Source organism: Girardinichthys multiradiatus, chromosome 18 (assembly GCF_021462225.1).
Source record: "Girardinichthys multiradiatus isolate DD_20200921_A chromosome 18, DD_fGirMul_XY1, whole genome shotgun sequence".
NCBI lineage: Eukaryota > Metazoa > Chordata > Actinopteri > Cyprinodontiformes > Goodeidae > Girardinichthys > Girardinichthys multiradiatus.
The window spans coordinates 30,733,475-30,760,002 of NC_061810.1; the positions used below are offsets into that span (position 1 = coordinate 30,733,475).

The following is a 26,528-nucleotide window of genomic DNA, read 5'->3' on the forward strand; positions in this document are numbered from 1 at the left end:
GGTAGAGAAGTGAATATCACAAACAGTGGAACACATTATTCCGAACATACATGCTACCTCTTCTGACAAACAAAGCAACAGACCTTTATCTGCTGAAATAACCCAAATCATTGTCACTGCAAATTGTACATTCTAATAAAATTTGTCCTCCCCATTTAACCCATCTCTTAGGGAGCAGTAAGTTGCTGTGCAGCACCCGCAGAGGATTCTGGCGCTAAGGGTGTTGCTTAGGTACCCAGACTAGCAGTCTGTGGGATACGAATTATGGACCTTGCAGCCTTCCCAGGAGGCAACCACCCTGCTCCACCCACTAGGCCACCGCCTGCCCGTAAGCAGACCATAACACTGCAGCAATATGTCAAGATGTACTTCATAAGGTGCATGAAGCACCATGAAGCAACATGCAAACGTTTTTAACTGACCTTAATTCCTTTTTATTTTATTTTACTTCAAAAGAACCAGATTTTCTTACAACTTTGTGTTTGTCTTTGTTTTAGTTTGGAAGGTTTTTCTCAAATTATTTATACAGTATGGGTACCTGACCATGTCAGTGTGTCATTCAGCAAGCATTTCATTTGTCGGGCCTAAAAAAAATCTACAGCAGATGAACGTTATTTAACAGACACAGTTAGATATAAGGAAAGAATCCACAGGACCGAAGAGATGCAACAATTTTTCATTGATTATCTACTGCTGTTGTTCTAAAACCTTTGATGACAAGTAAAGCATAATCAAGCACTTGGTTTTCCAACTGCCATCACAATGACAGAGATTTTAAAATTGGTTCTGGTCATTTCACCCCTTTGCCATTTTCATCTCCATCGCCATTTAATTTAGTTTTTTTCGTGCATGTTTTTTCTGGAACATAATGGACAGTGTCCCACAGGACATTTCATAAATGGTAAGTGAACTGAAATTAATATAGCTCTTTTTATGTCATAATGACTATGATTAACTGCACATTTTACTCTCCCAGGCACATTCGCAAACTTTTGTAACTTTATTGGCAACTGAAGGTTACCTGCATTGCCCAAAGGCACATCAGCTTGTGGTGCACAGGAAGTGGTAACTGAACCCACAACTATCCGACTGCAAGATGACTGCTTTTCTGATGAGTCAAGGTCAATTTTTATAGTCTGCTCATAGGAAATGTGGTTGCTGAAAGTTTGTTGTGACTTTTTAGGTCAACTAACTTTAACCAAAAATCATATAGGAATTAAGAAATAGAAGCAACAGGAAAGGGTAATTTTGGAAGATCATTTATCCGTTTTTATGTAATATTTTATTTATGCACTGAATCTCCACAATAGAATGGCATGACACCGATGGCATAAGGAACATTTCTGGCTCAGTAGAAGAACCTATTTTTCTTTATTTATTTGAATATAGAAAGAAGTCAATTGGTTTTCAGCTCAAAAAATTTTAGTTATTCACTTGCCATGTTTTCCTTTGATTTAAAATAAAAAGAAATCTAAAGAAATAAAATAAATTTCAAAACCAAATCAATAAAAATTTCACAATAAAACAAATTAGTACTATATATTTATAAAAAAAATATTGCATCATAATGTAACCATCTTTTTCTAAAGGGTTAAGTATATTTCGCAGCTCTAGACAAATTTTTAATAGGAAGGAAATACAAATTGTAGCTTTGTATTGTAAAAGTTGCTGAGAACCATCCTATTGCAAATGATGGGTTACTAATATGATATGAAAAAATTGTTTTGTGCTAAAAAATAACAGTTGACATTTAGTCTGTGTAAAAACGTTTCACAGCCACATCATCTGTGATAACCCTGCTGATATCCTTGTGATAATGACTTCACATCCCCGGTTACATCATGTGGGGTATTTATGAATCATCGTTCTCATCCACTCACTCACTACATTTTCAAATGAATTACGCAGAAATATTTGACTTAATTGTCTTCAGTGCAGTGCAATTTTTCGTCAGGGCAAACCGTCCTCTGGGATTAGTTTGAATATGTCTGCAAAAGCCTCTGCTGCCTCTGATTACTCAGTAAGAGTACGTGTTTACTACTTCAGCCTCTCTCAAAGCACATTTCATTCCCACACTCATAAGGAACATCTTATATCTAGGCAACAGCAGGCTCCACTAACCGTCAGATCACGCAGCATTTACTGTAGAACAAAAATCTTATCTCCAGTTTACTCCATCACAGGTGCAGAACCTAATGAGATAAGAAGGAAGCAACGTAGATTTTCCTTTTAAATATTGGATTAGCAGAAAGTTTGCAGACACACTGTCCTTTTTTTTGCCTCCTTTTGTCTCGCGGATGTTCTTTTGTTGCCTCACTGCGTGCTCACATGAATTTGGATTTTGTTGTCCCCTCAAGAGTTGAGTCCAGTCTTTGGGCTAAAATCCAATCTGATCAATGTTCAAACACTCTGATAAAGGATTCATGAGGCGCTGCGCTGGAACATCCACTCTCCTCTCTCTAGACCTCAGCTGCTTGTAAACGCATTGCTTGACTATCTGTGCACTTTAACTCTCTAGACATGTCTCTGTTTGGCTCCATTACTCACTTAACAAGAATCAGCCCACTGTAAGCACTTCTGTAGACAACATGTAGTTTGTACAATATGTTAGGTAGACAAAGGATCTGGCCAGGCAACAAATCAAAACCTGCCTTGGAGGTTGACTAAGCTTTGGATTTGGAGAATTATATCCATTTGTGCTCAACACCAGGGTTATTAGATTGTCACCTTCCACTTTGATGAATTTTATTTTGATTCTTACATGGGTATATTACTATTATATTACAATTCTTTTCTAAACAGAGCTGTAACAGTTTACATTAAAACAAATTACAGAAAATTCAGCGCCTAACAAAAACTATACATAACCAGAAATTATTTAATTTTGTCACATTACAACAACAAACATAATTGTACTTTATTGTAGCTTATTGTGATAGACCAACACATAGCACCATTAAACAGGGTGGAAATTTCTGTTTTTCCTTTGTTTAGGCCCCTTTGTTATGGCCCCTATAAATAAAATCCAGTGCAACCAATTAATTTCCCCTCATTAATACATTCAGTCCACCTGAGTGTAATTTCACCAAAACTGGACTTTTTTGCCAACATGCGAATAGCAAAACTAATATTACACATCACCCAAAAAACATCACCTCCATTGTGAAACATGATGCTGGCAGCTTCAAGCTGTGGGATTTCGATTTCTTTTGCAAGCGCAGGGAAGCTGAAAGGAAGATGGATGGAGCCATTTAAAAGGAAAACCTGAAAGAAAACCTGAGCCTAATTTCTGTAACTCTAGTTAAAATCCCTAAAACCATAGAGGTTTGCTCAGTGATCAGTCTATTAGTAACACAAAAGCTAATATTATGTTTCCCTTTGTGAAACACTGTGGTGATATGGTTACTGAAGAAGCTTTTTTCAAAAGTACAAAAAATGTTTTTCACTAATGCCATCTTTAGCAAGGCAGCTTTATTGGACTGATAAGAAACCTTCAACATTCACATTTTGACTTGGGACATCAGAAGACCTTTCTCTTAAACTTCAAAGCTGAAACCTGGGAATTTCAAAATATGATGAAAAATGAAATAAATAATTTGAGCCTTAAAATACTTTGCAAATAGATAAGAAAACTTGAAATAATGACAGCGGCATGGCTGTACAGTTGTCAGCACTGTGCCCTTGTAGCAAGGTCATGGCCTGGCTACATAGAGTTTGTTCTTTTTTGGCCATGTATGGATTTTCTCTAGTTACTCTGGCTTCCTTTCATTGTTTTAAAACATGTATGTTAGGTTGAATAAACACTTTATGTTTTGTAGGAGTGTATGTGTGTGCATCATTGTCCTGTATGCATTTGTGATGGCTGGCGACCTGTCCAGGGTTGACTCAGCCTATTGGCTTTTGACTGCTAAAGATAGGTACAAGCAACTGTACATTCAACGGGTATAGAGGATAGATGGATGTTCTTATGACAATTAACTTGGAAAGTCTTTATCCTGATGTAAAATAACTTTAAAACATCTGCATTTTGGTCTTATTTGGAAAATGTGATGTCTGCTGTAATGGCGCTAGACACACAAATGTTTGTGAACCACTTGTTTAGATCAAGGCATATTCATAAATTAGAATGACCTAGTCAAAGTCCTGATCTAAATCCACTTGAAAAGCTGTGGTAAGACTCGGAAATTGATGATCACAGACACCATTCACCTTAAATGATATAGCTTGAGATATTTTACTCAGAAATATTGGCAAAAAATGTCTTTAGAAGTAAAAGCTGGTGCTGACATACCACTAAAGACTTGCAGCTGTAATAACAGCCAAAATGCTTTTGTAAAGTAATGACTCAGACAGGCTGAATGTAAATGACCTTCACACTCTTAGATTTTCATTTGTATAAAACCTTTAAAAAACAATACATCTTTTTAACTGCATAACTCTGCACTACTTTGTGTTGGTCTATCATATAAAACTACACTGAAACAGCGGTATTTGTGGCTGCAATTTGATAAAATGTGAAAAAATTTACTTACTTTAGTAATACACTGTGAGCACACTACATGTGTGAGGATTTAACAATTCTCTGCAGAAAATTATGTATGTATGTGAAAGTATGAGGAATGTCCTTTGCTTGTCGTCAGTTTTATTCTGTTAGTTCATACCTCCTCATCAACGTCAGGTCTTACATCTGCGCCATGAAAATGAACGTCTTTTGATCATTTGCCACAAGCCTGCTACATTTCTCTTCACTTTCTTTCTCCTTTTTATTTCAGATTAATTTCTTTTTGAGAAACTGTCACAGGAGACAACCCCCTTTGATGCATGCAAAGTTTATCAAAAGGTTTCAGAGCAGCTAATTTTATTTCACACTTTCTTAGCATTACATCTTTGACATTATAACACTCAAACAAAACTGTATGTGACATGAAATCCAAGTAGTATAACCTAAAATTTCCTCACTGAGGGAGTTTTTATTCTGGAAGTATTTAAAAGTTTCTGTCAAGTTAAATTAATAAACTGAAATCGTTCAATAGCGGTTCTTGATATACAAAAGCCTTATAACCCCCTCAAGAGATCAAGCTGTCAGTTCTCTTAGACAAAGAAATTTGACACATTTTTATCTAGATAAAGAGAAAAAGAACATTTAATTTAGTTTTGTGGAGATCTGTCCTTTACATATTACAATTAAAGGCAAACTGCTGATTGTCTGTTCTTAAAAACGATATAACAAAAGAGGAACTTTGAGGAATGTGTGCAGCATTTCAGAAACAGAACATCATACTGTCAGTCAAACACGCTGATTGTAGTGTGATGTTCTGGGGCTGCTTTGCTGCTTCAGGATCTGGAAGACTTAACTAATGGAGCCATGAACTCTGTTCTCTGCCAAATAACCCTGAAAGAGATTGTTCGGTCATCAGTTTATTACTTTAGCTAAAGCATACCTAGGTTATGCAGTAGGACAATGATCCAAAGCATACCAGCAAGTCATTTTTCTGGATGGCTTAAACAAAACAAAAACAATTTGGACAGGTCTAGTCAAAGTCAGGACTTTTGATTGTGATGGTGTTGCCTGACATTAAACAGGCCATAAATGTTTAAAACCTCTCAATGTGACTGAACTAAAAACAATTCTGCGAAGAGTACGGCCAGATTTCCTCCACAGAGATATAACAGAGTCATTGCCAATTATATAGAGTGCTGAATGGAAGCTGTTGTTGCCGCCCCACTTTTGTGACAAGAAAGCAAAAAACAAAACAAATCCTTAAGGGGACAAAATCTTTTTTTATAAAACTATATTTGTTTATTGCATATCAGTTTATTTGTTATAATAAATTTTGGAGACATAATACAGTAATCTCACAATTTATTTTCCCAAGATTTAGCATTAGTTCATATTTCCATTAATTGTGGTTCTGATCCCAGTTTGAGCTAGTTGACTATCAAGCAGGTAGGTATTTATTGGAGCAGGGGAGGGCAATTAACTTTCCCAAAGGTCCACATGGGTAATTCTGATTGTTGTTGAAGGCTACATTATTCTCTGAACTCAATTACGGTATTATAAAAGATGTATTTGATAAACTCCAAGTCGTATTTTTATCAGCTGCTGCAACAGCAGTCATTAGCCCCTTTCATAAAGCCTTCTTGTCCTCATCATTAGTTTTGTGAAAGGACCACTGCGTCAAGGCGGGTAGAATTCACCCCACCTCTGTTAGGCCTATGAAAAGCCAAGTGAGGTACCAATATGCCTGCATCGGTTGATTTGTATAGGGGCAAGCCAGCAATGCAGGTTGATGCAGTGATGACGTATGGTTTTTTGCGACCAACCAGCAGCAGGATTTACTTGCATAAAAAAGACTCAATAGCCATTTTCAACTAGAGGAGTGAGAACATGAGATGCATAATGTCAATTTAAAGCATTGGCTCAGGTAAAAAAAATATTGCTACACTGATTTCGTCTGGCTTTTTTTCTTTAAAGGATGGTATTGGGAGACTTATATGATGCATGTTTTATGTGTATTACTGATGTCCACCACATCTTGTCACCCTGCACTGCCTGCTTTAATTTTGAAAACCCAGTTATTGCCTTCTACACTTGTGTTTTGTGTTTTAGAGGGAACTCCTAGGAATTTACTCAGCTTTAAAATAAGTCAACTTTTCAAAATAAACGCTGAACATTGGGATTTGTGCAAACAATTAACATTTAATGCTGGTTAGCCCTGAAGGGTCTTTTATATTCAGTCAGATTAGCACATTATCTTACAGTAGACTACGGGTAGATTATAAGAAGTTACATGAAATTATCAGTTGTCAAATTGGTTATTAAATTAGATGAAGGTACATAAGAAAACTGCTCCTTTTACACAAAAGTAAAAAATGTACAAAGTGACCAGAACTGTAAATGCACAAAACGGTGGAGGGCTGAAACGGAAATCACCTCTCCAAAGCTGTTTAAAGAAACATGGTTGCTAAGAACTTCCACCTTATTCCAATGCTCTCTTTTGCTGTACAACTAGCATTTTGCTGTGATTTTGTTCAGTGATATTCGAATGTTTCCTTTAAGATTTTCCAAGTACAAATCAGGCTAAATTGCTATTTTAGTAATGAAGGGCAATTCAACTCTCAACTCCATAAAATAACTCCAAACCTTCGACTATATTGTGAATCACAATGAGGTTCTTATGGCCTTTGATGAAACAGTATGCTTCTCATTCAAACATGCTTAATGGTCTTGTCATTTCTTTTTCTCAATAGTCCTCCATCTTGTTCAAGCAATTTCTGCAAAGATCTTTAAACGGGCCTTTAGCTGTTTACATCAGTTCCTCTGGGTTCCTTTGTATGCTTTAAGAATATTAAACACCTCGCTATCAGTGTGATCCTTGTTGGTTGACCAGGGCCAAGAGCACCATGGTCAATTCCTTAATGGCTATACAATATGATTCCTACAATCCAAACTTTCATGACACATTTTATTTTTTTAAAGAAAAAAAACAGCATAAACGACTGCCTCACAGCAGTTTCCAAAGATCTTCTGTAGCTTACCACTGTCAGTGTGGACTTAATAAAGTGCTGTACAAGCGCAAGCCATTTACAATTTTAGTGTTTTTTTTTTTTTTTTTTTAACAAAGTGGTTATTTGCAGATGTTATTTGCAGATGTTTATTTGTATTCAGCCCCTTTGAGTCAATACTTTGTTTTATGTCATTTCAGAGCCTCTACATGCTTTGCACATCTAGAGACTAAGATTTTCTTGCCAATTATTATTTGTAAAAAAAAAAGCCCACTAATTCAGATTGGATGGACAATGTCTCTGAACATAGATTGTCAATTTGATTTAGGTTTGGACTTTAAATAGGCCATTCAAATACAGTACATGAATATGGTTTGTTCAAAATTTGAAGGTGAACTTCTGCCCCAGTCTGAAGTCCCTTCCAGCTGCTGACAGGTTTATTTTCTTCCATTATTCCCCAGTATTAGATTTCATCCATCTTCCCATCAACTCTGGGCAGCTTCCCTGTTATCGCTAAGAAAAAGCATCCCCACAGCATGATGCTGCCACTGTCATGTTTCATGGTGGGGAGAGTGTGTTGAGGATGATGTGCAGAGTTAGTTTTCCACCACAGTATTCTGTTTGCAGGCCTTAAATTCAATTTTGTTCTCATCTGACCAAAGCATCCTCTTCCACACTGTGTCCCCTAGATCAGAGGTTCCCACAGTTAGGATTGTAAAGTGTGAGGTCTATCAAAGACAATAGAAATGGTGCAAATACACACCACACTTTTTTAGATTTTTACCTGTCAAAGGATTTTGAAAACCATGTATCTTTTTCTTTCCAGCTCACAATGATGCGCTACTTTATGTTGGTCTTTTATAAAAAATCTGACTAAAATACTTTAAGGGTTGTGGTTGTAACCTTGCAGGGTTGTGGTATGCTGTTTTCTTTGTTTTGTTTTGAGGAGGTGAATCTGTTTTATCCTTATTGATTTCTTTGATAATGTAGGAAAAGATCTCGCAGACACGGCTAAACAGATTACAGTAAGCCCTGACCAGATTTGCAAACACCGGGTGTCAGGGTTACATAGTGTTCTCCAGAGCCTACCAAGATACAAGGATGCTCCTGACTTTGCTGCCTTGATCTAATTATGAGCACTCACAGGCTGCAGTGTGATGTGTTCTTGGAGGATGTATAGAGCTTATTATCGCTTAGTAACGAGGAAGCTTGAGAACAGTCAGACACATTAAAAAGGCAGAAGAAAAGAAGTTTGTGCAGACTTTTAAAGCATTAGTTGTTAAATAAAACATGGATGGTGTGGGCACCTTTCTGCATCCACAGCAGTGGCTTTTGTCTGATTATTCTTGTCATTACCCTGTAGGTGTGAAGCAGAGGAGAAAAAAGCAGCTTCGTGCACGATTATATTCTCATTGTCACATCTCTATGAAGCAGCCTTTAAAGGAGAATCAGTGCCACGTGTGAAAAAGGGTCCCCACGTGCCTCCATCCTTTCCTACTTGTCGGCTTCTTCCCTCTCACTTCCTCTCGTTCCCCCCATTAATTTGCACGAGTGCCAAAATTAGCAGATGACTAGCTAACTAAACTTCACATTTTGGCCAGAAGGGACATGGCTGAGGCACTTGTGTTTAAATTAATAATACTCAGAAAAAAAGTTAACAGATAGTGGAAACTGTGTCATTAACTGATGAAACCTAAGCTAGAGGATCAGTGCCTGGTGAGGATCAGAGCATGAAAAAGGAAGAATCTTTTAAACGAAGTCGACAAAATCCTAAATAGCTGGAATGATGTGTTCACTAATGGGTTAAGTTGGCAGAACAAATTTATAGCGGTTTCAAGTTAACTGTCCAACACCTGATATTGAATTATATCCTCCACCAATTCACAGCAACCCTTCAAATATTGATCTGGAAAGGTTCAAGTGAGGTTCAAAAGATCAAGCAACCCATCAGATGCAATCTCAAATATGGTACAAACATAAAGGGATAGTTAGGTATTATTTAACAGAGGTTCTGTCAACAGATTAACAATTAATATCTAAAAACAATAAAAAAAAAATTTATATCTTGCATATACAGGTCCTTCTCAAAATATTAGCATATTGTGATAAAGTTAATTATTTTCCATAATGTAATCATGAAAATGTAACATTCATATATTTTAGATTCATTGGACACTAAATGAAATATTTCAGGTCTTTTATTGTCTTAATACGGATGATTGTGGCATACAGCTCATGAAAACCCAAAATTCCTATCTCACAAAATTAGCATATTTCATCCGACCAATAAAAGAAAAGTGTTTTTAATACAAAAAACGTCAACCTTCAAATAATCATGTACAGTTATGCACTCAATACTTGGTCGGGAATCCTTTTGCAGAAATGACTGCTTCAATGCGGCGTGGCATGGAGGCAATCAGCCTGTGGCACTGCTGAGGTCTTATGGAGGCCCAGGATGCTTCGATAGCGGCCTTTAGCTCATCCAGAGTGTTGGGTCTTGAGTCTCTCAACGTTCTCTTCACAATATCCCACAGATTCTCTATGGGGTTCAGGTCAGGAGAGTTGGCAGGCCAATTGAGCACAGTGATACCATGGTCAGTAAACCATTTACCAGTGGTTTTAGCACTGTGAGCAGGTGCCAGGTCATGCTGAAAAATGAAATCTTCATCTCCATAAAGCTTTTCAGCAGATGGAAGCATGAAGTGCTCCAAAATCTCCTGATAGCTAGCTGCATTGACCCTGCCCTTGATAAAACACAGTGGACCAACACCAGCAGCTGACACGGCACCCCAGACCATCACTGACTGTGGGTACTTGACACTGGACTTCTGGCATTTTGGCATTTCCTTCTCCCCAGTCTTCCTCCAGACTCTGGCACCTTGATTTCCGAATGACATGCAGAATTTGCTTTCATCCGAAAAAAGTACTTTGGACCACTGAGCAACAGTCCAGTGCTGCTTCTCTGTAGCCCAGGTCAGGCGCTTCTGCCGCTGTTTCTGGTTCAAAAGTGGCTTGACCTGGGGAATGCGGCACCTGTAGCCCATTTCCTGCACACGCATGTGCACGGTGGCTCTGGATGTTTCTACTCCAGACTCAGTCCACTGCTTCCGCAGGTCCCCCAAGGTCTGGAATCGGCCCTTCTCCACAATCTTCCTCAGGGTCCGGTCACCTCTTCTCGTTGTGCAGCGTTTTCTGCCACACTTTTTCCTTCCCACAGACTTCCCACTGAGGTGCCTTGATACAGCACTCTGGGAACAGCCTATTCGTTCAGAAATTTCTTTCTGTGTCTTACCCTCTTGCTTGAGGGTGTCAATAGTGGCCTTCTGGACAGCAGTCAGGTCGGCAGTCTTACCCATGATTGGGGTTTTGAGTGATGAACCAGGCTGGGAGTTTTAAAGGCCTCAGGAATCTTTTGCAGGTGTTTAGAGTTAACTCGTTGATTCAGATGATTAGGTTCATAGCTCGTTTAGAGACCCTTTTAATGATATGCTAATTTTGTGAGATAGGAATTTTGGGTTTTCATGAGCTGTATGCCAAAATCATCTGTATTAAGACAATAAAAGACCTGAAATATTTCAGTTAGTGTGCAATGAATCTAAAATATATGATTGTTAAATTTTCATCATGACATTATGGAAAATAATGAACTTTATCACAATATGCTAATATTTTGAGAAGGACCTGTAGATGTTAACAGTTTGCACCTTCGTTTTGTATAAATTAGGGGTGTAATTGTACACCAAAATCATCATTTTGGATGGATGGATGGTTTTATTTTCACCGATAGCAAACTACAACAACATTTTTAGTACTGCTCCTTTGGTGCATGTCACACTTATATAATACCTGCATATATTGCAAAAATAATATTACTAACACAGTAGCCCTTTTTCAAGTACGTTTTATGTGTACAATGGCTCTAGGAAAACCACTGTTCCTGAATCTGGAGGGTAAATGCTGGTTAAAAGCTCCAGGCAGCTGGATTTGGACTTAAGCCAATTTCTCTCCAGTACCAGCGAGGTTTACATTCAGCTCGACTTTATTTCAGGTGAGTAATTAAGCTTGTTGAAAAATATACGCAGACATAATGTTTAGGTTCGTTGCAACTTTCTTTCTCCGTTGTAGATGCATAACCAACCTTAAGGTTCCCATTTAGCAGAGTTTAGTGATAGTTGGGAGTCCTCTCTCCTTTGTCTATATCTGTACTAGATATTTTTGGTACGAGTATGTGTATCGTTAAAAACCTGTTAAACTGAGAGGGAAATTAAAGGGAGACAAATAAAGTTCAGAACCTGGTTTGATCCCCAAGCTTTAGGCACAACCCACATTAGAAGAGAAAAAGAATACCTTACTGGGTCAGATGTTTAGTTTTATGGAACAAACGTTTCTTCAGATGGTTCCCTACCCCCACCTTGCTTGGTCAGATATATAGTCTGCATTTCTGCTCCAGCAGCTGTTTTGTTCTGCAGAAAGTCCCTCTGAAACAGTACCGGTCTCCTCAGGCAGTAAGTTCTTTGACGTAATGGACTCCAAACTGGGTGAAATTCTTTATGAAAGTTAAAAAGTAATGTTGAGTACAAGTCCAAGGTATAAGGGAAAAACAAGACATAATCTAGTGAGAAAGGCGTACCACAATTAAACAATGTAGTAAAGTGTGTAATACAACAACAACATTTATTACAACCGACTCTCAGATTCGAGTTTGTGTTACTAAATCTCGTTAATTCACCTCTCCCCTGAGCAGCACCTGCATCTGGAAGAGGACTCATCAAGGAGGCCACCTGTACCTGCAACATTCACTCAGTTTTAATGCATGGCAGCCATATTGGATTCTTAACTCAGGCCTAGCAAGCTCAAGCTTTCCTAGCTGGAATTCCAACTTTAAGGAGAGACTTTAGTGGATGTTCTTTTGTTTTGGACTGGGAACTCAGAAAATCCGACTTCAGACTACAAACAGACAATGTTACTATTAATGACTTCTCTGTAATTAAGCTTTAAATGCAAATGTCAATCTCTCAGACTTCAAACTCCAGGGGTGACACATATAAAGTTCTTCTTAATGAAGATGTCAAGAGTCATGTGTTGCAGGTAAGATAATAACTGCTTATAACCTTTCAACAGAACGTAACTTAAAAAATTAAGAACTATCCCTTTAAATTTCATCTCGGCATATTTATTTGGCAAAATAACAAAGCAAACATAAAACAAACACCTCTTAACATCAACTCACAATCCTTATAGTAATTAGGATTAAACATAAAAGAAGGCAACCCCTCCACCCAAGTATATTCTGACATCAGTGGAGCAATCATGAGAAAATTCCTTAGGCATAAAAAAATTCACATTTTAAAGGCCAATATCATTGGATCATATCAGCCTGAAGAGGTTCTCATGATGCAGGACCAGCGGTTCATTGTATTAGGCAGTTTACATCCCTACATGGTGCCATGCAGGTTTAAAAGGAATGCACATGAAAAGGTAAGTTCTGATGCCATGAATAATGCACATTGTTTGCTGTGGAGTGGGGATCTGAAGAAACTGTAGATATCAGATTCCCATGGCACTTAGTACTTCAGGATAACTGCTATGCTTGTGGAGAAGAAAATGCAGAGAAGGCAAATATGATATTCACAAACAAAACCCAATGCTATGGAGACTCCATACAATACTTTCTATCCCCCTGATGGATGGATCCAGCCTTGATGCATGTAACCATATTTGACCATTTCTTTATCCTAAATTAAAAGCTTGAGAGGAAGCCAGTAAATTATGAGGCTCTTGTTAAGCAGAGAGTCCCAGGCCAGGAAGATAGTGGCACTTTGCCAAGAAAGCAGCCCTTTTTCATGCCAGCAAACTTAAACCTCATTAGAAGGGTTTTCAAATATTCTCACTACAAACCCCATTTCAGGCCAATTAAACTGATTTGAGAAATCAAACATTCAACATAAAAAAAGGAGAAAATATTAATGCACTGACAGCCATTTCATCAAACTTTGTTTCTGCTGCCAGCACTTACAAAATTACTTTACAATGGTAAAACTGCAAGAGTAAAATAGTTAAAGAGATGCATATCTGCTTGGTGAGGTCGGGGTGAATGAATACAAATTTGAGAAACGAAAAGCAAGCTACTTCTCTCCTGCCAAGAAAAACCATCGACAAGAAAACCAGATAATGTAGACAGATTTAATGCAGTCACATTTAGCCTTCGACTGCATAAGAATAAACTCCATCATTAAAGGTATTCTGATTTGTTGAGCAAAAAGAAGAAAAAGAAAGATGATATCTATCAATGACAGCTGTCATCAATCAATAACAATTTTAAAATATTTATCACTATTGCTGCTGTGAATTTCTTCTCAAAAGCTAAAAATAATCCATACTCAAGATATAACAATCACATTAAAAGAATATATATATATATATATATATATATATATATATATATATATATATATGACACTTTAGGCTGTAAGCAAACTTTACCAAGTGAAACTGTGTAAAGTCAAGTTAAATTTGTGTCAGTCGTCTAGAAATATATTCTGGTGTCAATGTGGTATAATTTAGTATTCATTCTATGACTAATGAATGGGTAGACACATGTCAGAAACTGTGTGGAATGGAAGAACACAAATGAATGAACAAAAGTGCTCAAATAATCACTATAATGTGTTTAGTAAGTAAGAAAACCAGTCTGTTATTTCATTCAAATGCTGCCTAAGGGTTTGGTTTTCAGAAGTGGTGGTATATAAAAGTAGATTTTTAAAATCTCTGCGAATACAAACATGCACAAACAATACGCAGTTGAAGCCGACTATCTACTTGTATAAGGCTGAAATCAGGATTGAACACCACTCAAAAAATTGAATGTATACTACCTGACAACTGTATTCACCCCCATGAAGGTTTCTATGTATTATGTAGGGATTTTATATCAATAACCAACACAATGTAGCACATATTTCTGCAGTGAAAACCTATTGAGACAGTGATCTGAAGGTGACATGATGTTTAAAATCTTTTTCAATAGAAAATTGAAAAAGGGTTACCTGGCCTTGGTATTCAGTCTCTTTTACTATGTATGACACACCTAATTAAAATCCAACATAAGCAACTACTTATATTTATACTGATATTAATATAACATTATTAGGCTAATCCTAATCTATGTTAATATTCACAAACTAGTAATCCAACAAAATCAGTCAGTCTTGTAAACTCAAAAACAACTGAAGGAGGAATTATCAACCTTTGCCTGGAGCAATCTTTATATCAAATTAAAGGAGATTTCTGTATATTTCTCCATATTAAAATGTATAAAAGGTCTACAGTAAAAACAACGGAAACTGGTAATAAATGAAATTATGAATGAATAATAATCCTAAAAGGGCAATTTACTAATCAGTCAATTAAGGTAAAGAAACAAAAACAAATGTATGGCACAAGATTCGAACACAAATTAAACTGCTAAAAATATATTAAGAGTTTCTCTCAATCCAGGTTTATGAATACTTTTGCAAGGTACTGTGATCAATGATAAGTTTTAACAAATTCTTGGTAATTCTAAGGAGACCTCAAACTATAGGCCTAATTTGTTAAGTTGTGAAAAAAGTCAAAAAACTGACTTGAAAGCACAGAGAATATACATTAGATTTGGAAGCAAAAATTACTTATCCAAACTTTGTTAGATAATATTAAATGTTTTTCAGGCACATTCTGGAGCCGTCTCATCACCGCCCACGATGCTTTTTGATGCTTTTCAGCTGTGACCAACTCCTCAAAAAAAGCCTGCGTTTGTTTACTGCTTTGTGGGACAATAGTGTCTATCAAGAGCACACTCCATCCGCATTTAGTATGCATGCTGACATTTTTGAGCCTGCTTAATTTTGCCTCTTCTTCAGTGTGAATATACAACAACCTTCAAATCATGGTCGAATTAGTATGCAGAATACGATGTTGATATAGCACTGGTTATGAGAAAAGTGTCCTAGACACAACAACAGTAGCACTGAATCAGTAATTGTGGTGTGCTCCAAAGCTAGGACTTAGTGACATTCAACAAAAAAGGTGACCTCTGATGAGTCAAAAGTGTTGTGTTGAAAATATTTACCAGCATCGAATTGGAGCGTCCATTGAAGGGTTGGGGCTCAGTAAAGAAATCAGTGTTGTGGTCGAGTCGTCCGTGCCCTCCATACTGAACCTCGTCTGAATCCAGCTTGATTTTGTATCTGACAAAGATCAGGGTTAAAGTGCAATAACGGTGGGAAACTAGCTTAAGAGCTTGAAGAAAGAAGAAGATAAAAAGAGAAGGTTTTATCACCGGTGCAGACTTGGTTTAGCAGTGCTCAGGTGGTGAATACTTTCTGAAATCCTCCCATCCGTTAGCATTTATCTCCTCCTCAAAGCACTAAAATCTGACAGTGAGGAACCGAAACACTAAGAAAATGCTGACTTAAATGAACCGAGTAATTGAGTTGGGGTTTAACCATACCGTCAGTTTATTTTACCTAATAAGGTGGATAAATAGTAAATGATGATGAATTCAGATGAGTGGCAACAGAAGCTTACTTTTTTTTCATTTTACAAATTATCACTAGAAAACACTTTGCGATAAATATAATTACTTCCAACCTATTAAAGGTATGAGTAAAATAATTGCATACGCTCATCATGAGGATGAATAGAATTAATTTAGGATTTTTGTCTCTAATCCACAGAAAGTTAATAACATATATACACACTCCAATCTCCATAGAGCTCACTAATCTTTGGTTATGAAGTTGCAGAGAAACCACACACACACACACATTTTGCTGCCATCAACAAGGCCCTGGCTGAATATATGACCACTTTTCATAGGAGAAATGGTAGAGCTAATTTAAATTGATTGATTTCTCAGTACAGACCCTTCTTTGAGGCACAAATGTCCATAAATTGTTAAAGTGGTCATCATCACAGCTGTTACAGAACTTTCAGCTGGCTAGCTGAGGATTTGCTGAAGAATTTGGAAGTAATCCAAATTCTTAATTGTTTCATTCCCTTTGTTCTGTAAGTGAAAGAACCCATCAGCATGATGCTGCCACCACAGTGTTTGACAGTTTAAAAGTCTCACCCTTACTTCTCCAAACATTCTTCTTCTTCAGTCTCATCTCATCTCACCATAAAACCAACGCATTTAGCTTGTCTATGTAGAGAGTTGCAGATATTGACTTTGGAGCAGGCACTTCGTTAGTGGTCAGCACCCTCTAAATCTATGTTCATGTCAAATTTAGTTGAACAGTGATATTGTTTCTTTAGTTCCAGAGTGACAGCTTGCGTCAGATGGTTGAAACTTGGATACAGTTGACAGGTGTGTGTTCCAACAAGAAGATAATCCCAAAAGGCATGTACAAAATACTTTTGGAATAGATAAGGCAGGCGTCCATTAGGCATATGGAACGGCCCCTAAAAATGTGATGAAAAAAATCAGCAAACATTTAACCGGAAGTTTAAAGGGGGCAACAAAGCCCATGTGGCCAAAGTGCCTCTTGCTCAAGAACATTTATTCAAACATTAGTGAGGTTGGATCTATACATTTAAGCCAGTTTGGAAAGTGGCAACATGTACAATAAGGTCACATTTGTGCATCCAATTCTTGCTTTTAAAACTTACTGAAGCCGTTTGCTGCTGAAGAAGAACAGTTTTAATCAGTCTTTAACAGGGCATAGAATACATATACTGTCTATATTTCCATGATGAGTGTGTGTAAACTGTTAAACTAATTAGCAATATTCATAACTGCAGAGGCATCCATCACCTATGTTAGTATTCTGCAGAAAGAAAGTAGTGATTTAAACTTAGTTTTTATGCATAAATGTGATTCAGGGTGATGAGGAATTATTTTTAAAAGAGCACTGATCAAATAAAGTCTGATCTTTTTGTTTGTGGAAGAGCAACAAGCCCATTAGGGCTGATAAGACATTGGCTCAGTTTTCTTAACAGATAAATAATTTAATTATTTTTGGTCCATTTGCTTATTTGTGTTAAGTTGGATTTCTTATTATTCATGTGAAAATATTGCACTGTTTTATGTGATATTTGTACAGAAAGATGAAGATCTGCCAACTCCAAAGGACAACTACACTTGAAGGCATCCATGCTTTAGTTTGATATCATCAGAACAACTACTGTATCAGTTTTGTAGATCTAAACACCACAACCATTCCTATAATCCCCCACCATGAACACTATTCTGTGTGTCAAATGAAATGGTTTTCTAATTTTACATGATGAGTTTCAGATTTGACATTTAACCATTATCTGCTCTTTTGTGTCAGGGAGACGTTTAGGAGATTGGAAAGTTTGGACATAAGATAGTTGAATAATCAAGAGGAAATGTGGTGCCTTTGATCAGGTGTTGAGAAGCTTTATGTACTATATGTGAAGAAGAGGGAGGAAGGCAATCCCACATACTGTTACTTTTTTCCTCCCAGTACTGTCTCTCCTCTGTGCATCTAAATGAGGAGATACTGAAGAGCAGAATGATAGCAGATCCCATTATGAGGCTCCCGTGAATGGTGAAAAAGGGACCACAATAGAAAGACATGTCATGAAATATGTAAATCATGCCATATGCTGTGTTGGAGGCTAAAGGATGCAGCCACCTTTCTTGAGAGAGCCCAATTCTGTCCTTCAACTGGCTCATGCAACCTAGATGGAAAAATAGCTTTTTTCAAGGATATTTTCAGAAAACTCCTTCTAACAGGAGAGTGCTTGACATAAGTGCAGAACACATCTTCTTTCTTGAGTAAAAAGAATGGGTGCCAGAGTCAGTTAAAGGGCTGGTATTAATGTCACAGAAAATATACAGGTGACTAAAAACTTAAATGCTGAAAAAGCACCTTGACAATTTTTATTTTTTTTTTTTTACCTGACAACTTCTTAACAGGAAAACTTTGATTTTACTCCATCTGTTTGGAAAGTATTCCCAGAAGTAGTCTCCCCTTACAATATAATGTAAAAATGAATAAAGATGCAAAGAGCACGTTATTTATCCCTGTCTATAAATCCCTGACTAAAACAGTAAAAAACATGATGGAAACATTTGAACAGTTCTTGTTTTTTTTCACATGTCAGGCATAATTACAGAAACTAGTTGCCTGGGCAGCATTGCTCTACAAGAAAGATATCTGGGGATGGTATCCTAACTGCTTGATTGACTTTATTAAATTAGGGTTGGATTTGGAAACACAGTAGACAAGTTATATTAATGAAATATGAACCTATGTGTGTAATACCTTTAAACTTTTGTCGTATTTGTATGGGTGCTCGAGTTTGAATGTGTAATTATGAAGGTGTGTGTGTGTGTTTTCTGTAAAAACACTGTAGATATACATATTTACAAAAATATCTTTATTTCCGTTTCATATTTCTGAAAAAAATGTCATAATTGAGAGCAAGTGGAACCAAAGTTAAAACTGAGAAGGTTTTAGGTGTCATAACATGACAAAAGCATTAATAGTTGATTAGATTTGCATTGTTGGTTCAAACACATCTCAGACACTAGATGAGACTGAGATCTGGGAACTCAGCAAATCAACACCTTAAAGTTTTGTTCAGATGCTATTTTCTAACTAGTTTTGCGGTGACGGGTGAAACTGGAACGAACTTTGCCTTAAGCTGTATGTGGTCTGCATGATTTTGACATAGAAAGTACTCCTGTATCAGTGCTTCTGTGGTTTTTGTGAGTGTGTCCTATCTTCTGAAAATCCTGGTGGATAACAGCAGATGGCCAGTCACACTGACCGTGGTTATGATGGAAGTTTCTTCTTGTTAAAGGGGATCTTTTCTTTGTGGTCACTACATTGTCGTGACTTGCAGCATTCACTCCTCCTGGAGTGAATGCTGCAAGTTACTAACTCAATGTAATCTGCTAGCTTTCCTTAGACAGAAAAACTTAACCCAATTCAATAATAAACTCAAAATGACTGCATTGTTATGATCAATTGGAATTTGGGTAATGATTTGGAATTTGTATGATTGGACTGAATTGGCTTTTCTTTTTCCTTTATTGTAAAGTGCCTTGAGAGGACATGTATTGTAAATTGGTGCAATATAAATGACATGACCTGACATGCTCTCACATGGCACTGCTTGTGCCAGAATTTACCGCTGACATTTTGCCAGCACATAAACAATCGACACAAAAACTGACGTCCATGTGAAATGAAATAAAAACATGGACTTTGTGGGGGCTTTCAATAGATAACAGAGGTCAAGCTAATTCTTGCTGTTCTGATGCTTATTTTTTTCCCTGCCTGTATTATTGTTTGGGTGCATATGACCATTACATTGCAATGTTGTTCTAATCCACTCGTCAAGCTATCTCAATTTTGCCCCCTAACTCAGATTCTTACACTAGCCCACTTTTTCTGCTTTCAACACATCATATTCAAACACTGAGTGAGTGTTAAATCACTGAAAATAATTTCACCCCTTGACAGAGGCCACTGTAATTAAGTAATCAATGTGTTATTCACTCTAGCTGTCAGTTGTTTTAATATTGAGGCTGACTAGTACCTATGTGTGTGTGTCTGTGAGTGTGTACGAATGTTACACAGAAAGTCCTGGAAATGAGGCATAGTTACAGTAATTTAGAGTTCCGCATCAAACCCCTCTGCAAGGAAGTGAGAACCAGTACAAATTGGTAGTTGGAAGGGTTTGAGCGATTACGTCTTTGTTACTAGCTACAGACGGCTGCAGAGACGGCTTGCAGCTCAGTTCTAAAGCTCTGTGATCAATACAGCCTTTGTGAATAAAGAGGTAGATTAAAGAACACAATCAGTTTTACCCAATGACTAGAAAGAAAAGAAGGCCGACTGAAAGCTTGAAGATTAGAGTCATTGATGACCTGAAAACAATCATGCCATGACCACAATTTCAGCCTCAGCCACCACCTAGTTTCTATGTAAGCTCACTGGTGCCTTTTTCTACCAGTATGAAAGTAATAGCATGCCGTCTGAGGAAAACAAGAGTTAAGTGAGCTCTGTGCACACATCTAAAGAATGCTGCATGGCGTTGTAAGTGTTGTAAATGCCATGTCTAGTCTTTTTAGAGTAAATGTCACCATGGGTTTTGATTTAAGTTACATCACAGAGAAACAAATGGTAGAGTGAGTTTTGGCCAGGAAAAAAAATCAAGAGGCATGTAATAAAATGGTAAAATAAATACATTTTCTAAAGTAATTTGAGAATTTTGCAGACATTAGTAATGGTTAACAAAATGGTTGAAATAAAGCAGGTATCCAGTTGCCTACAGCATTTAAAGACTATAAGCAGATTTGAAGCAATGTGTTAATTAGATTTTAACCAGCAATAAAAAAAAATAAAAAACAGCTGATAAAGCTTTGTACAACCAACGTTTGCCAACAGTACAGTACATGGTTTTCTCTTATAACATTTCACAAGGTTGGGTTTGCTTGTCGCCCCCCAGCTCAGCCGTTTTGCGTTGGGGTTTAGCCCAGTGGATAAGAGAGTCACATCCCTGCGCCATCAGGTCAGGGACAGGTCTCCAACTGTTGTTTTGGCCTACGGGGTAAGCGGTGGAGCAGAGTACCCGGCCTTCTTGGTCCCTGTTGGGGGTGCTGGATAGAGGCCTTCTCGGGGACTCCGTCATTTTGCTGGGGGACTTCAACGCCCACATGAGAAATGACAGTGACGCCTGGAAGGGTGTGATTGGGAGGAATGACCTCCCCGATCTGAATCCGAATGGTATTTTATTATTGGACTTCTGTGCCAGTCACGGATTGTCCATAATGAGCACCATGTTCAAGCATTAGGGTGTTCATCAGTGCACTTGGCACCAGGACAGGGTGGCTGACGGGTACCGTAATGCCAAGGTGCCACAGTCTGGGCTGTGGCAGAGGCAAAAACCCGAGCCTGGGAGGAGTACGGTTAAGCCACGGAGAAGGACCTCAGGTCGGCCTCGGAGCAATTCTCGCAAACCTTCCAGTGCCTCAGGAAAGGGAAGCAGTGCTTCGCCAACACTGTTTACAGTGGTAGTGGGGAGCGGCTGACCTCGAATGGGGACATCATCGGGCGGTAGAAGGAGTACTTCCGGAAGGAGAGTCTGGCTGATTGTCGAACCTTGACTTCAGGAGGAGCAGTGTGGTTTTTGTCCCGGCCCTGGAACACTGGACCAGCTCTACAACCTCTACAGGGTGCTCGAGGGTTCATGGGAGTTTACCCAACTGGTCCACATGTGTTTTGTGGACCAGGAGAAGGCATTCGACGATGTCTTGGAGGTTCAGCTCCTTCAAGTTCGAGGCCATGGTTCTCAACTGGAAAAGGGTGGCTTGCCCTCTTCAGGTTAGTGGGGAGTTCCTGCCTCAAGAGGAGGAGTTCAAGTATCTCAGAATCTTCTTCACGAGTGAGAGGAGAATGGAGCCGGAGATTGGCAGACTGATCAGTGCACCTGCCGCAGTAATGGGGAGGCTCTGCCGGTCCGTTGTGGTGAAAAGAGAGCTGAGCCTAAACGTGAAGCTCTCTATTTACCGGTTGGTCTACATTCCTACCCACACCTATGGGCATGAACTTTGGGTGATGACCGAAAGAACGAGATCCCGGATACAAGCGGCTGAAATGAGCTTCGTCCGCAGGGTGACCGGGCACTCCCTTAGAAATTGGGTGAGGAGCTCGGCCATCTGAGAGGAGCTTGGAGTAGAGCCACTGTTCCTCCACATCAAGAGGAGTCAGTTAAGGTGGTTTGGGTATCTATATCGGATGCCTGATGGACGCCACCCTTGGGAGGTGTTCCAGGCACGTCCCACCGGGAGGAGGCCCAGGGGACGGCCCAATACACGCTGGAGGGACTATGTCTCTCGGCTGGCCTGGGAACGCCTTGGGCTCCTCCTCGGAGGAGCTGGAGGAGGTGTCTGGGGAGAGGGAACTCTGTGCATCTCTACTGAGTCTGCTGCGCCATGACCCGGTCCTGGATGAAGCGGAAAACGATGAGGCTATGACGTTGCCTTTTTTTTTGTTATCAGCTTTCCTCCAAAATTTACTTTTTTGTGCAGAAATAAAATGCTGTTTTGTCTTGATGTTTTTGAATATCTCCATTTACCAGAACCCAGCATTCCATTTAATTATGTTTTGGAACTTCACATACTCCATCAGTTTGCATTTAAGCTTGGTTAAAAATTTTAAGATATGAAAGAGAGATAAAAAAACAAACAAACACAGAATGTCTTTGAGTACGTGGATTTAAAGACCAAATATATTTTAGACCCAGAAACCCTAAAAAAACTTAAAAAGATTGAAACATAATTAAACCACAGTTAAAACATGTTCAGTGGTTTTAAAATCAGTAAGCGTATGCACTTTCATATGTAAATGATAATGTTTCATTTGCAACTATGGCGTCTGGAAATCTATCACTGCCCACTTATTCCGACCTGACTACAAAACATCTACGAATTGTGCCACTAAATCTATCAACCACTGACTTGAGATACTGTCTATTTTAACTCTAGCGCTCAAACCTCAATCTGGTAACCACTATGGGTGGCATTAGCTTGAAATAACCCTAAATAAACCCTAAACACCATGCTGTTGTTCAAAAACCAATTCCAGTGTTAACAGTGTTGGCATGTTAGGACTCTCAGCTATTGCTCTCAGACAAAATTTCTCCTGACTTCTTCCTCCTCACTGAACAAATCATTAATACATTCATTTCCTATTTAACTCAAACTGAAGACTTTGGGATCACTAATGTTGTCTTGGGTGGAAAGTGTGTTATGCACTGATGACCGATGTTCTGTACATAATTATGTGAGCCTTCGACACTTCCGGCTGCCTCCTGAACTGCCTTGTGCTCTCTTTTTTCTTTCACACTTTATGCATTTCAGTCATGGAAGAAACATACCTAATGTGAGCTTTTTATGACCACCCTACAAAGCCTTTTAGACACTACAAGCTATTTTGCAGCTGTATATAGGATAATTACAGTTATGACTAAAGTCATATTTATATACCTTTGATCACTCTGCTTCAAGCAAAGTTTAGAACAAAAAAGACAGAATAGTTTCCATTTTCTTATCTCATCTCAAAACTGATGATTTTTGAGCATATTTTCTATAAATTGCTGTGCTTATTTTGATCAAAATTCTAGTGAGTATGTGATACCAAAATCTACAGTTAAATTATCCTGCACGGCAGCCCAGGAAAAGCTTAGACAGAAAGGGAGAATGATAACCTGACACAATCGCAACTGCCTATTGGCACAGTGTAAATCAAAGACCAATCTGCCCCTACAGGTACAGCTTTTATGACAGAATCCAGCTGGGATTTCAAATACTCTAACCAGGCAGATAAAGACCACTGTCTGAAGATTGTGTCCACCATGAGATGGAGAGAAAATAAAAGACATTGATGGGCGAGATCCCACTGAAAACCAGACAGCCACTGCATTTTAATGACTAATGTATTTTGTTGAGGGACTTTGCATAATGTTTTCCTCCTTTTCCTCACAGAAAACGATAAAAAACACACAAAGACACACACAAAGACAAGCTTGTCAGAACGTACGAAGAGGCCAAACAGTCACTGGATGTGTGAGTAAGGGTTGACTCTCAGGGATCAAGAGGGAGCTTGTGGTATTTGTTTTAAAGCTAAATTGCAGAGTTTCAACTTAAAATTTCAGCTTATTTAAAGCTCAAAAATGCTACAGCTATGAATTAGATGCGGATATATTTGTTAATTAGCTACAGGGTTTGCTGCACATATTGACACTCTGAAAAAGGTTTAAAATAGAAATTTGTAAGTTTGTAGCTTGCTAAATCAAGTGAAAGCATTGTTGTAATGATCCCCTGCTAAGGTTTTGTCTGACAATGGAGCTTTTCACTTTACATCTTGGAGTATAAGACCTCAGAATCTCAACCTGAGGTATATTGTTGTGAACTCTTTGATCAATCCTCAGACTTTGACACAAAACCACGGCAATCACAGACCGTCATGCCGTCATGATCTCTACCTTGATCACTGTAATGTATATAGGATTCCTTGTTGAAGAGAGGTAAGTCACAAGCTGACATTCTGCTGTAGGTTGTCTATAAAGGACGTAATCACCCAAATGTTCTTCCCCATTTCTGCAGACTGCATGATCCTTTGTTTTACTGCCTTGCTGTATAATGATTGGCCTTGTTTGCAAAGAATAAACACTGAAAAAGGTATGTGTGCATAAATACTATCAGCTCATGAGACAGGACGATACAAAATATTGGGTTAACGAGAACGAGATGAGATTTGGCAATATTGCGTGGAAAATATTTTTCACAAATAGAGTAAAGGTTTTGGAAAAATACAATCTGTGTCTTAAAGAATTGGGCATCTGTGAATCACGGTCAAATCCAGGTTTTACTAGTTCATATATTGTGATTTTTTTGCTATGCTTCCATAAATCCTTCCATAAATAGCATAAATATTTCATAAATTTCAAAACAGTGTTTCAAAAAATCTCTGTTAGCCATTTCAGATTGTATCAGTCTAGCTTTTTCATATTTTAAAATGATTAAATGCAGCCCAGAATAATTAAAAGTATCATATAGCCCTTAGGGTAGTACAAACTGGATGCGCCAAAGCAGATGCCAACTTTAGCTTTGTTAGTGCCTAAACGTTATCCAGATTGTGTTTACCTAAAATTTCAGTGGGTGATTATGTAACTACAATAAAAGATTCATGTTTTCTAAGGCTTTTTTCCACATTTTTACCAGACATGCCAAAAATGTAAGTGGTACTGTTTAAGCAAAATGTTTCAGTACACATCAGATAATCCTCTGCTTGGTAACACCATGCTTTTATAGCTGAATATTTAACTATGGCAGCTACACAGGTGAGAAATAACACCTGGAGAGTTGTATTAAAAACAGCCAGCATCCAAAATGTGACAGAAAGCAACAAAAGGAATGTCAGTATGTTTTTTTTCTTTTTACTCTGAAGGGACACTCGGATATAATACGATACTTGCTACATAGCCAAAGGAAACATCATTCCTTAGTGGATACATTTTCAGTGATGCACAGCATGGTCAGCTTCATCTAGCTATTATACTAGCTCCAGATATGGCTGAAGAGCTCCACTGCGACACCCTGACCCTCACACAGGTAGAAGAAAGTTTAAGTATATGACAGCTGAGTGTAATGAAAAAGCACTTTTGGACTCTTTGAGCTTGTCTTGTTTACCTCCTCTGCCTCCGAGTGGCACTTTCATCTGTCTTCTCCCCTAATTGGATCCTCTGCACACATTCCCATCGGAGGATCTGCATCTCCTCATACATGCGGCGCATTTACCTTGCTCACACACAGCGCATTTGCCTTTATGTGTTTACCGCCTCTCTGTATAATGACAGCCAGCGCTTTGCCCTCACATTTATTTGCATTTCCTCTCAACCCACACCCAGTGTTTGAGGCCTCTCCTTAAACATCAAAAGAAGCACCAGTAGGAAAAGATGTGGTTCTATCTAAATGAAAATAAATCCTCAAAAACGATGTTAGAGACACTGTGCAGCTTGGCTATTAGTGCTTTGCCCAAGATTCACCCCCTCAACATCAAGCTAAAAACACAAGGCAAAAAGTACAATTATCTCACATCAAACAAACTCACATGTAAAGCATCATCCAGTACCTTGCAAGAGTATAAATATGCCTTGAAGATTATCCTGTATGTTAAATTAAAATCACAAAGTATTTAATTGGGATTTTATGTGATAAACCAACAGAAACAGAAACCAACATGGTTTTCATTTCTGCAAATAAAAATCTGAAAAGTGTGGGAAACATTTGTCTGTATCCCCCAGCCTATGAGTCAGTCCTTTGTAGAACAATTTTTTGCTGCAATTATAGATACAAGGCCTTTCCATCCTCCTTTCCCATTGACTCAGACCAGCTTCTGTGTTTTTATCTAACTTTTAGAGAAAATGTATTAAACGACTTATTGAGATCATTTATTTTGATACTGTTTTCAATTATATTTAAATATATTTTGATGATTTTG

General features: G+C 38.1%; 1 protein-coding gene across 1 annotated transcript in view; it reads right to left on the reverse strand.

Annotated features, from left to right (window-relative positions):
• Positions 1-26,528, reverse strand: part of gbe1b (glucan (1,4-alpha-), branching enzyme 1b) — a 157,254-nt gene that overhangs the window by 3,835 nt on the left and 126,891 nt on the right. Inside the window, exon 15 of the mRNA XM_047391742.1 lies at positions 15,614-15,731. Within this exon, the coding sequence (XP_047247698.1) occupies positions 15,614-15,731 (118 nt within the window). The remainder of the gene's footprint in view (positions 1-15,613; positions 15,732-26,528) is intronic.